This window comes from Suncus etruscus, chromosome X, assembly GCF_024139225.1.
Source record: "Suncus etruscus isolate mSunEtr1 chromosome X, mSunEtr1.pri.cur, whole genome shotgun sequence".
NCBI lineage: Eukaryota > Metazoa > Chordata > Mammalia > Eulipotyphla > Soricidae > Suncus > Suncus etruscus.
Window position 1 is genome coordinate 51,188,811 of NC_064868.1, and position 13,924 is coordinate 51,202,734.

The 13,924-nt window shown below is 38.8% G+C and overlaps 1 protein-coding gene across 1 annotated transcript in view; it reads left to right on the plus strand.

The window, feature by feature from the left end:
• FAM120C (family with sequence similarity 120C) overlaps positions 1-13,924 on the plus strand; it is a 142,920-nt gene that overhangs the window by 96,994 nt on the left and 32,002 nt on the right. Inside the window, exon 10 of the mRNA XM_049767161.1 lies at positions 3,951-4,200. Coding sequence (XP_049623118.1) covers positions 3,951-4,200 — 250 coding nt within the window. The remainder of the gene's footprint in view (positions 1-3,950; positions 4,201-13,924) is intronic.

Here is a 13,924-nt window from a genome sequence, read left to right on the forward strand (position 1 = left end):
GGGGGGACCATATGAGACGCCGAGGGATCGAACCGTGGTCCTTCCTTGGCTGGCGCTTGCAAGGCAGACACCTTACCTCTAGTGCCACCTCACCGGCCCCAACTTATTTTTCTTAACATATCTTAATTACACCTTAATTGCGGTAAAAGTCAAGTATTCATGATTTCTTTTTTGTTGGTATTGGGGGCTTCACATCAGCCTGCTCAAGGATTACTCCTCACTTCGCATTCAGGAATTACTCTTGGCAATACTCAGTAGACCATATGGGATGACAGGGATTAAACTCGGGTTGGCCATATGCAAGGCAGGTTCCCTACCAACTGCACTATTGTTCTGGCCCTGTTTCATATATTTTATAATAGTTTTTTTGTATATAGATATTTCCTTATCCACTCGTCTATTATTGGGCATTTGGCTATTGCAAATAGTGCTACAAAGAACATAGGTATGCACATCTTTTTAATTAAATTTTTTATAGATGCCAAGAAGTGGATCCACTTGATGATGTGGAAGTCCTATTTTAACTTTTTTGAGAAACAGCTGTAGAGGCTAATAACACCACAGTGGTTGAGGATTTTGGGTTTTATCTTTTTGGAGGGGCTTTTGTTTTTGGGCTATACCAAGCAGGGCTCAGATGTTACTCCTAAATTAACTCAGAAACTAATCCTGATGGTGATCAAAGGACCACATTGGATGCCATTGATTAAACCTGAGTAAGCTTCCTGAAAGGCAGATGCCCTACCTGCTGTACTTTCTCTCCAGCTCCAGTAGGTTCCTTTTTTAATTACATACTCACTAGTACTGGTTCTTTCTGCATGTTTTTATAGTGGTCAATCTCACTATATGAGGTGATAACCTCATTTTTCTTTTGGTCCTTGGGCCACATTTGGTGTTGTTCAGTGCTTACTCAGGTTCTGTGCTCAGGGATCACCCTGACAGTAGTCTAGGTGGTGCCAAATATTGAATCTGCAAATGTAGCATGCAGGGCTTGTGCTTTACTATCTCTCCAGACTTTTAATTATTATTTAAAAATTATTTACGGCATTTTCCCCAATAATTATAATGAGCACTTTTTATATGCCTCTTGGCTATCTTTGTATCTTTGAGTAAATGTTTATTCTGTTTCTTATCCCATTTTAGGACATATTTTAACTATGGAGTAGTCTGAGAAACTTTATAACTTACAAGAGTAATATAGATATGGGAAATGCAACTGCTTAAGCCCTGTTTTTAGTGACTACTGCGCCTAAGTAAAATAGACTGGACTTGGATATATCCACATTTATATATGATTTTTGTGTCTCCTCCTTAATAATAGTTCTTTTTTGTTTGTTTTTGTGCCATAGCTGCTGCATTCAATGGCTATTCTTGGCTCTGAGTTCAGGAGTAACCCTTCATTACTTTGTCACTCAGGCATCTATGTTTGGTACCCGGGATTTGAAATGGCATTGGTCACAAGAAACACAAGCACCTGAACCCTTGTACTATCTCTGTAGACCCATTCCTGGGATTTTTGAGGGGGTGGAATTTGATCCTGTAGGCAGTTGAAGTCATTGTAGTTGATATTTTTGTTTGTTTGGGGGTGTTCAGAGACCAGTATCCGGGGGCTACTCCAAACGCATTCCTCATGACTGTTGTGGGAGATCATTTAGTGCTAGAGATTGTACCTTCCTCCCACAATCTCCTTCATGCAAAGTTTGCTCTCTAGTACTTTGAGCTATTTTCTTGACCCTGATTGAGGCATTTTAAGATCCAGAATGACTTGATTAAATTATTGTATTCAAAGGAACCCTATGGATTTTTTTCTTTTGTGACACAGAGTAGATATACTATACCCTATTTCTCCTAGTAAATACAACTAAAATCCCAGGGTGCATACAATCGTGTATGTGTGTGTGTGTGTGTGTGTGTGTGTGTGTGTGTGTGTGTGTGTGTGTGTGTACGAACTCTAGAAAATGAAGAGAAGGCAGATTGGCTAAGATGTTCAGTATCCCAGGAATGATACATTGGTGGTTTTCTTTTTACCTCATTTATCCCAGAGTTGATATGGGAGAAGCTGGTAGCCCAGAAATACCAACAGGCACAGATTCAGAAAAGCCTTAGTGAAAAACTGCTCTGTCTCTGGATAAAGAACCCAAAAGGAACAACTAACAACACAAAATATTTTGATGATAACCACTCTGCACCAGCCAAACAAAATAGGAAGACTACAGCTTCTATCTACCAGCAAAAGTTAAATGAATACTAATCTAGACATCTACTCTTTCTAAATTGTAACAGTTTGTCCTATATATATACTTTAGGTTGAATAGTGTCAGACAAAGCTTAGTTGAGAATGAGGTCCTCTATTCCCATTGTAGGTTGAATAATTATTCAAATTCTCCCCTCACACACCAGACTAGTATCAGAAAGCTCCTACTAAATTACACAATTTAAGGGTCATAAAGATAGTACAAATGGCACATGGCTTGCCTGTATTTAGTACTTGGCAATCCATATGTCATGCAGACCCAACTTAGACCCCAGGTGATTAGACACCATCCGTCCAGCCTTGAACCCTGGATCCCAGACATAGAAACAGCAAAGTTCTTCACAACAGCTATGGGAAACAAATCCCATCCGGGACATCCTTAATACTGCTGAGCCACCAACAAGTGCCAGCTCGTCAATATGTATACGGGGTCCTTTTCAGTCTCGCAGAAACACAGAGAAAAATGGAACGCCTTGCTGTGCGGAGGAGGCTGCCTGTAGAAGGTAAATGTAGCTTTGTTACAGCTTGATACAGAGAAAAAATATCAGTCCAAGCATGTCATACTTTCTTTATGAGATAACACTGTAACACTGATCTGTGCAGTTTTGGAGTACAGTTACTACACCAAAGTCTAAAACTCTCCTCCATTGTTCTTATGTTAATCCTCTACATTATTCTCCATTCCACCTCACAACTGACAATGAGGAAACTGGGAACAACTTGATCTAAGAGCAGGTTATTCTACCTCACCAGCTAACGATAAGACAAAATCAGAAGACTTGTCACCCTTTGGTCGGTCCAAAAGCCAAGATCGCGATTTACAGATGACTGGCTACTAGACCATGACTGGACTGTATATATCTTGGGACCAATAAAAAAGCCCTAGTCTAGGGTTTGAATTACGACCTGCACAACAACCATGATCCCCAGTTCCTTGCAAGCAGCCGATCCAGGACCTAAGGTGGTTGGTTTGAATCCTGGTGTCCCATATGGTCCCCCGTGCCTGCCAGGAGCTGTTTCTGAGCAGACAGCCAGGAGTAACCCCTGAGCACCGTCGGGTGCGGCCCAACAACCAAAAATAATTAATTTCCTAGTAACTAAGAACTGTAACTATACTAACAACTATCATGACAGTGTTAATGAGTGAGAGAACTAGAATGACTGTCTCAAATACAGGCAAGGATGAGAGAAGAGGGGGGTCATTGGTGGTGGGAATGTTGCACTGGTGAAAAGGGGGCTCTGTTTATGACTGAAACTCAACTACAATCATGCTTGTAATCATAGTGCTTAAATATTTTATTTAAAAAAAGAACTGTAACACTGAGCCTTTATTTCTTTTATGGTTGTTTTGGAGTCCATGTGGTAATGCTTGAAGGGTGCTCCTAGCTCAGTGATCAGGGGACCATGCAATACCAGGGATCCGACTCAGCCCACTGAGCTCTCTCATGAGTACTGTTTTTGTGAATCTGTGATCAAAATACTTCTCTCAGTGCTGTTACAAGAAATAAATGAGCTTTACATTACATGTAAAGTATTTAATATATACTAAGCTTTTAATTCTACTCTCATTATGTCTGCTAATACTAAAAATTATAGCAACAGTAAATAGTCTGTTGTAATAAAATGTCCATTATGGTCAACTATAGAATTTCTCAGAGATTCTTTAAAGCCTGTTTTTTCCTCAACTTGTGTTTTCTAGTTCCATCAGTGATCCTCAAAGAATGGTCTGCCTATAAAGGGAAGTCGCCTCAAACTCCTGAGCTAGTGTCTGCTCTGACTTTTCGGGAATGGACTTGCCCAAACCTCAAGAAGCTCTGGCTAGGCAAAGCAGTTGAAGACAAGAACAGAAGAATGCGAGCCTTTCTGGCCTGTATGAAGTCAGACACTCCCAGTATGCTCAATCCAGCTAATGTCCCCACCCATTTGCTGCTGATGTGCTGTGTACTCCGGTAAGCCATGTAGGGAAGTGATTATTATATTTCTTACTTGTTTGGCATTTTCTTTAAGTCAAGTATTTTTTATAGATTTTAGGAAGAGTGAATTTTTGTTTGATATTTATATTTCAGAAACTGAAACTGTTAATAGCCTTAATTTATGATTCTCTGTCATGAGTTCATGCATGGTCCCTGTTTATATTTGTTTGATTTTGTTTTGGGGTTCTACCAGTGATACACAGGAATTCCTGGCTCTTCACTCAGAAATTACTCCACTTGGTGCTTGGGAGATTATATGGGATGCCAGGGATTAAAACTGGGGTGTCTCTGTGCAAGACAAGCTCCCTACACACTACTCTCTGACCCTATATTTGGTTTTATGTTTTTGTCCTCCACAATATTATTTAATTATTCGTTTTGGGGTCACACACAGCAATGCGTGGGAATTACTCCTGGATCTGCATTCAGAAATTATACTTCGTGATACTTGTAGAGCCTATGAGATACCAGGGACTGAATCTTAGCTGGCTACACAAGGCAAAAGCTCTACATACCATACTATCATTCCAGTTCCCTCTCTTCAACCTTTATTTTTGATCCAGTTCTCTCTTCTTTTCTACCTGTGGTTATCTGTTCTTAGCATTTGATATGTATCAAGACACCTTCCACATATTTATTTATTTATTTATACATATGAATCTGTAATGTTCCTTTGTAGCTTATTTTTATTTCTTCTTCACTCTTTTTTTCAAATATATCAATATTTATATAGAGTTCATATTTTTATTGTTGAATTACAGTGTATCAAATCCTAATCCCACAGTATTTTATTTATTAAATCATAAATACTGTTTCTAGTTCTTAGATATTACAAATATGACTACAGGTCCCCCCACTTCTCAATTTGACTGGCTTTAAAAAAATACGACTACAGGGAACATTTTCATATATATTTGTGTGTTTCTGTATCAGTTTATCTGAAATATATACTCAGAAATAGAATTCCTAGACCCTACTAATAATCTTATAGGTATTTTTTACAAAATATTTAGATTAAATCAGTACTATCATAGTCATAATTTTTATTTTAGGTATTATGTAGTTTCTTAATTTTTGCTAGTTCAAGAGATTTCAAGTAGTATCTTTTTATTTCAATTTCTATTTCCTCAACTACAAATGAAGCTGATCTATTTTATATTGTCATTTATATTTCATTCTCTGAAGGAAGTATGTATTTATCTTTCAGTTTTTGTTTTATGTTATTCAACTTTTATCTTGTTGGTTATAGAGGTTTCTTGTCATATATGTGTGTAGCAAATAGATTTTCTAGGAGTCAGAAGTGTAGTATAAGGGTTAAGGCTATGCCACATGGAAACCCCACTTGGATTCCCAATATGTTCCCCAAGCACCACCAGGAGTCATTCATGAGCACCACAAGCTAGAGCCCAAACATACACACATATACATATAATATGTACATATATGTTTATATATTCCAGACAGTCAAAAATTTCAAGAACATTTTATTATTATAATTTTATATATTTATAGTGTTGGAACAAAATTAGGCACACACACATATTATTCTTCCATATGTAATTTAGAATTGCCCCAATTTTCATAAAATCTTGGGCTTTTGTTTGTCCATAAATAAATTTATAGGTTGATTTGGAGAGTATTGGGGCCATAATTAATGTTGTTCAGGGAATATGCCCAGCTCTGTACTTGGGGTTCCTTGCCAGCATTGCTCAAGGAAACTTGTACTTCTAGGGACAAAACCAAGGCCTCCTACCTTTAGAATATATACTCAACCCTTTGAGCTATCTCTCCAGCTATGAGAATTGACATCTTTATATTTATTGTCAAATCTTGTCTAACCATCATAATTTACCTCTAACTTTATCCAACTCTTCCTTTGTTAACTAAATATTTTTAATTAAAAGCATTGTGATTGGGGCTGGAGTGATAGCATGGAGGTAAGGCATTTGCCTTTCATGAAGAAGGTCATTGGTTCGAATCCCGGCATTTCATATGGTCCCCGGAGCCTGCCAGGAGCGATTTCTGAGCATGGAGCCAGGAGTAACCCCTGAGTTCTGCCGGGTGTGACCCAAAAACTAAAATAAAAAAGCACTGTGATTTACAAAGTTATTCATAGTTAAAATTTAGATATACAGTATTTCAATATCAATCCCACCACCAGTGTCAACCTCCCTCCACCAACCTTCCCAGAATTCTTGAAAAAAATTATTACTTATTTATTGTGATTTAGTGTTGTTGATAACAGTGTTTTTGACATTCAGTTTTCCAACTTAAAACCTACCACCAATGTCAGGTTCTCTCCATTGTTTACCCAAGGTTCCCTTCCTCTCTTCACTTGCATCCTTAGCAAAATATTTTTTAAATTTAATTTGCTTATTATAATTTGGGTCACATGCTAATATTTGTGCTGACTCCTATGGTTTTAGTGTACATAGTTAGCTTACCTTTGTATCACTAAAATGTCTAAGGCTCACGACCAATGCTCTTAAGTTATTGAGTGCTCATCTCTTATTCCCCCTTCTACCACCCCCTACCTTGCATGGCATTCTCACTTTTGTAATGTAGGTTCAAGGGTTTTTCATCATTTATTTGATACCTGGGTTCGATCCCTGGCATGCCATATGATCCCCTGAGCCAGGAGTGATTTCTGAGTGCATATCCAGGAGTGACCTCTGAACATCACCAGATGTGTCTCAAAAACCAAAAAAAAAGAGAGAAAAGGAAGGAAGGAAGGAAGGAAGGAAGGAAGGAAGGAAGGAAGGAAGGAAGGAAGGAAGGAAGGAAGGAAGGAAGGAAGGAAGGAAGGAAGGAAGGAAGATATGGAAATAGAAACGCATCCTCTGTTGATATATTGGAAGGATTAATATAGTCAAAAATGTAGACTTGCCCAAAGCATTATACAGATTCAATGCATTCTCTAAAATTACTAATTAAATTTGTAAAGACAGATTCAACTTTTGAGATTTATATGGAGTAATAATACCCCTCTCAAATAGCCAAAACATAGAAAAATATGTGAAGCTTTTCATTCCCTGACTTCAAATTATAATTGTAATTTGTAGTATTCAAAATAGTGTGATGCAGCAATAAAGTTAGACCAGTGGTATAGAATTTAAAGTCGAGATATCTTTGGGCATATGAATAGGTAATCTTCAATAAAAAAAGCAAAAAGCATGAGGTAGAATAATAAATGCCTCTTTAATAAATGGTATTATGAGAATTGGCTGGTCTTATACACACAAAAAGAACTTGGATCCTTTTTTAACACCATGCACACAAGTCAAAATGGATTAAAGGCCTCAATATCAAAACCGAATTTATAGATTATATTGAAGAACACATAAGTAGAGCACTTCATAACATGGAATCTAGAATTATTTTCGGTGAATCAGTGCCATTGGCCAAGCAATGCACTACAACAATTTAAGGGGTTTCTGTATTGCAAAGGAAACTATGGAAATGATCAGAATATAAAGACATCCTACAGGGGCCAGACTGATAGCACAACAGTAAGGTGTTTGTCTTGCATGAAGCTGACCCAGGACAGACCTGGGTTCGATCCCCAGCATTGCATATGGTCCCCCGAGCCTGCCAGAAGCGATTTCTGAGCACAGAGCCAGGAGTGCAGCCAGGTGTGGCCCAAAAACCAAAAAAGAAAAAAAAATACATACCATGGACTAGGGGAAAATATTTGACCACTACTCATAGCAAGTTAATATATACTATGTAAGGAACTAGCAGAACTTTACAAGGAACGAAGCAATCAACATCAAAACATGGGTTCAAGCAATAAATAGAAGCTTCCTTAAAGAAGGCATAAGGGGTAGCTCCCAAAAGATATATTAAAAAGTCCTCTACCTCACTTTTCATCAGGAAAGTGCACATCAAAATAACAGTGAGATATAATTCAATGTCTATGTGACTGGCACACATCACAAAGAATAAAAAATTTAGTGTTAGGATGGATGTGGGGAAAGGAAGGGAAGGAGAACCCTTATTAACTGCTGGTCAGCAAGTCCAGTCTTTTTGGGAAACAATATGGACACATGTTTTTAGAAAGATGTTTGCCATTCTTTTTGTTTTGTTTTTGTTATTGGGCCACACCCTGTGACACTCAGGGTCACATATGGAAAGCCGGGATTCTAACCACTGTCTGTCCTGGATCGGCTGCATTCATGGAAAATGCATGGGCTATCGCTCCGGCCTCTATTTGCAGTTCTTTGTTGATTGCAATACTATTCATAGTAGCTAAAATCTGGACACAACATATCCGAGGACAGATGACTGGATAAATAAACTATGGTACGGATACACAATGGAATACTGCTTGACTTTAAGAAAAGATGTACTCTTGCAATTTGTTGCCAAATCTGCAGCGTAAAATTAGTCACAAGGAGTGAGAGAGACACAGAATTGTCTCTCATATGTGGGATATAAAGAAATATAGTAGGGGAATAACAAATGTCCAAAAGCAGCAGAAATTATGACCTGACCTTCAATAGGAAGTTTACCAAAGGGGAGGTTGAGGTGGTATTTGACAGTAATTGAAGGAAATAGATATTTTGGTGGAAGGTGTGTTGCTGTCATGGTTTTCTGTTTGTTTGTTTGGTTTTGGTTTTTGGGTCACAGCTGGCAGCACTCAGGGGTTCCTCCTGGCTCTACGTTCAGAAATCACTCCTGGCAGGTTTGGGGGACCATATGGGATGCTGGGGTTTGAACCACCGTCATTCTGCGTCTAAGGCAAATGCTCTACTGCTGTGCTATCTCTCTGGCTCCCAGTGCTTTCATGTTTTATGCATAGAACCCTACTATTAAAAGTTTTGTAAACCATAGTACCCTAAATTTTTTTAATTAACTGTAGTACTGCTATGAAGAAAGATTCAAACAATGGAATGGTCTAGAGTTATCATTTTCACCTGCCATTCTGTGTGTGGGTGCTGGACTTCAGGTGAACAAATATGCAAAGGTACTGATATATAATCCAGAAATAAGTACTTGTATATCTAATTGAATGATTTCTGACAAGGGTGCTAAGACTATTCAGTGGGGAAAGAACAGTCTTAGCTAATGATGTCAGAAAAACTATATATGCTTATGAAAACAAGATGAAACCACATCTATACTATATTTAACAATTCAATCCAATTGAATTAAAGACCTAGATATTAGACCCCAAACAGTAAAATTCATTTTATTTATTTATATATATTTATAAAGACTTTATTTAAGCACCATGATTACAAGTGTGATTGTAGTTGGGTTTCAGTCATAAACAGAACACCCACCTTCACCAGTGCAACATTCCCGCCACCAATGCCCCCTCTCTCCTTCCCAACCTCAGCCTGTATTCCAGATAGGTATTATACTTCTCTCACTCATTAATATTGTCATGATAGTTGTTAGTGTAGTTATTTCCCTAATTGCACTCACCACTCTTCATAGTGAGTGTCATATTGTGAGCCGTTTTTTTTGGCCCTCATCTCTACAATAATGTCCTTAATTTTTCTTAAAACCCATAGATGAGTGAGACAAGTCTGCGTCTATCTCTCTCCCTCTGACTTATTTCACTCAGCATAGTAGAATCCATGTACATCCACGTATAGGAAAATTTCATGACTTTATCTCTTCTGATGGCTACATTATATTCTATTGTGTATATGTACCACAGTTTCTTTAGCCATGCATCTGTTGAAAGGCATCTTGGTTGTTTCCAGAGTCCGGCTATTATAAATAGTGCTGCAATGAATATTGGTGTGAGGAAGGAATTTTTGAATTGTATTTTTGTGTTCCTAGGGTATATGCCTAATGAGTGGTATAGCTGGATCATATGGGAGCTCAATTTCCAGGTTTTTTTATTAATATTTTTTTTTGGTTTTGGGGCCACACCCAGCGTTGCTCAGGGGGACCATATGGGACACCAGGATTCGAACCAACCACCTTTGGTCCTGGATTGGCTGCTTGCAAGGCAAACGCCGCTGTGCTATCTCTCCAGGCCAAATATATAATTTTTATTTTGATCATAGTGGCTTACATATTGTTTACAATAATATTTTAGGTACATGTTAACTTAATATCAGGGGGATTCCCATCACCAAATTGTTCTCCCTACACCTCCATTCCCAACCTACCTCCCATATCTTCCTCCCTCACCCCCGGGGCTGCAAGAATACGTGATCTCCTCTGTGCCTAACTTGCTACTTAGTGGTCTTACACCTGTTTGGTCTTGGTAGTTCCCTTATTTCCTCCTGTTACTGGGAGGCAGGACTAGATAAATAAAGTTACATGGTTTTTTTGGAAGAAGAGAAAAGTAATAAACTGGGGTAAAAATCAAATACGCCGAAAATGGGCGGAGTCCTTCTAGAGGCTCTCATCATCGGTTTGAGAGATGAAGGGGGGGAAAGGTGAATCACCCCAACAGTACAAAAAGAAGTGTCAAATAAAATATCCAGTGAGCACTCTGAAAATAAAGGTAAGCACCACATAAAAGCCATGATCTTGAAATAAAAACATGGCAGAGCACATAAAGAAAGAAAAGAAAGGAAGAAAGTAAATATATAAATATAAATGGAGACAACAACTTCAATAACCACATCAAAACAATGAAAACGACAAAAACTAGACATAAATAAAAAAAAGGAGAAAAATTGTTTTGTGCTTTTTTTTCCCTCCTGCACAGGCACAGTAAATATTGGGGTCATTCGAAAAGGAATTCTCTTGGCCTAAGAGCTACAAGGTTTCTCCACAATTGGAGTATATTGTCATGGGATTAACTATAGACTCCGTACAGGTTCATTTACTCTCCCCTTGTTGCTTTCGTGGTGTTTGGAAGTCTTCTGCTCCGTCCTGGGTAATAAAGTCAGGCCTCTGTATCTAAAGATCTCAGTATCTACACAAGTCAAGGGGTGGAACTTATGATGAAGTCTTTGTGGTTCTAGAAGTTCTGATCCCTCAGTGTCATTTTAATCCGTCTTCTGTGGTTGGTGGTCTTGGTCTTTGCGTTGATCCTAGGATGTTTCCAGAAGACCCATTCCGTTGCAATTTTCTCAGACAGACCTTTGGGACTGGAGATCATGGTTGTTGTGCAAGCCACAGCTTACACTAGGGCTTTTTTATTGGTCCCAGGATACATACAGTCCGGTCATGGTTTTATCAGCCAGTCATCTGTAGATCGCAATCTTGGCTTTTGGACAAACCAAAGGGTGACAAGTCTTCTGATTTTGTCTTATCGTTAAATGGTGGGGTAGGATAACCTGCTCTTAGGTCAAGTTCTTCGCATTTTCCTCATTCTCAGGATATCATTTTAGAGTTGGCACTTGATGGTGTCCCAGCAGTATTAAGGATGTCCCAGATGGGATTTGTTTCCTGTAGCTGTTATGGAGAACTGTGTTATTTCTATGTCTGGGTTCCAGGGTTCAAGGCTGGATGAATGATGTCTAATCACCTGGGGTCTAAGTTGGGTCCACGTGACATATTTTCAGGGTGGGAGATGTCCCTGTATTGTAAACAAGTATGAGTTCTTATCCCTAGTAGATAAGAGCTCGTTTTTATATGTAAGATTTCCCCTTTTTTAGTGTGTCTTTGCAGGGGGAAATGGTGCTACATTATATTGCCGGTGCATTTGGGGGTGAAAAGAGATGAAAACAGAACAGATCACACTCCCCAAAAAATAAAAATATAGAAATAAAACTATATGTGCTCACATAAATATATAAAAAAAATGAAATAACAAGGTAATTAAAGGAACAAAATGATGCAATAGACTATCTTACATTTGGGGGAAGAGCAGGTAAAGAGGTACTGTGTACAGGTCTTATACTTATGATGGAAGTATAGGTTTCCCATTGTCTTTTGGGATTTTCTTGTGATGTGTGAGTTCCCAAGCGCCTTTTCATCACGCACCCTGACCTTCTTCAGATTGGTAAGAGAATCGTGGCAGGAAGGTGTTGGGAAGAGTTCTTGCTTTGGGGTACTTTTAGAGCTAAGTCCGTTTTCAAGTAACAGTTCATATTAGGAAGAGTTGGTAAGGAGGGACACGCAGCTTGAGTCAGCAGGGGAGTTGGTTGGCTCTTCTGCTGGGGATGAGGTGTGGATTTGACTGGGTGTCCCTTCTCTTCAGTGGTGGGTACTGGTTTGTTTTTTTTGTTATGTTTTGTTTTGTTTTTGGGTCACACCCTGCGGTGCTCAGGAGTTACTCGTGGCTGTCTGCTCAGAAATAGCTCCTGGCAGGCACGGGGGACCATATGGGACACCGGGATTCGAACCAACCACCTTTGGTCCTGGATCGGCTGCTTGCAAGGCAAACGCCACTGTGCTATCTCTCCGGGCCCCTGGGTACTGGTTTGTTGGGGCAGAGGTCAGTCTTGATGCCTAATGGATTAAGAATTGAGGGTGAAGAGTTTTAATAAGGTGGGAAATCTGGATAGGGGGTGAAGGGATAGTCAGATTTCCAAAGGGGGAAAGGGGAAAGTATATAGAAGGGGCAGGAAAGAAGAAAAGAGAAAATACATTAAAAAGAAAAGGAGAAGAGAAAAGAAGAAAAAAAGAAGAAAGTAGTGATAAGAGAGGAGAAAAGAGCAAGGGAATTCTAGTTTGCTTGAATGTGTTCGATGAGTAGGGTCTGTAGTATAAGTCTATAGGTTACTGTTGCTGCTTCGGTGGTCTGGCTCATCATGTGCTTCAAGTCCTAAAAGAAGGTATAACCTAGAGATAAAATGTATGTTAAAGAGTTTTCTTGGGACATTCTCGTAGTGCAAGCCGGGTATGGTATCTCATGTGACTGAGCCCCGAGATACCATCTTAGTTTGTCCATCCTTTGTATCCAAGAATGCCTGTGGACAGAAAAGCTGAGAGGTTATTTTAAATATTGTAAGATTAAGGCATTAAGACATATTGTTATGAGATGTTTACATTGGAGTCAGTGATTTCCCACGGTATTCTTTACCTGTATTTCTGTATAAGATCCCTAAGGGGATATTTTGGGCCTTTGTTGTAGAAGGCTGATTTACATACCTTTATTCTCTTTATGCTGCTGTTTCTGCTGTTGTTGGTTTCTTTGTGGTATAATGTGTAGTCAAAAGTTTGTGTTGTTCTTCTTTCATATGTTTTGGGCACTACTTTCTGGTATTTGTTGACTATTACAGTGTATGGAGTTTCTACCCTGTTAAACCCTGTTATTTGATTGTTGAGTATTGGTTGTATATAAGGTGTATGTTCTAGGTGCTTCAGAATAGTGCTATCATTCTGTATTTATCTTTCGTCTTCTGACTTACTTCGTTTAACATAGTATGTTCTAGATCCATCCACGTTGCTGCAAAGTCTGTGATTGTATCATTTCTGACTGCCATGTAGTATTCCATTGTGTTTAGATACCACATCTTTTATTTATATTTTATTTAAACACCTTACATACATGATTGTGTTTGGGTTTTAGTCATGTAAAGAACACCACCCATCACCAGTGCAACATTCCTATCACCAATGTCCCAAATCTCCCTCCTCCCCACCCAACCCCCGCCTGTACTCTAGACAGGCTTTCTATTTCCCTCGTACATTCTCATTATTAGGATAGTTCAAAACATAGTTATTTCTCTAACTAAACTCATCCCTGTTTGTGGTGAGCTTCATGAGGTGAGCTGTTACTTCCAGCTCTTTTCCTTCCGTGTCTGAAAGTTGTTATTGCAAGAATGTCTTTCATTTTTCT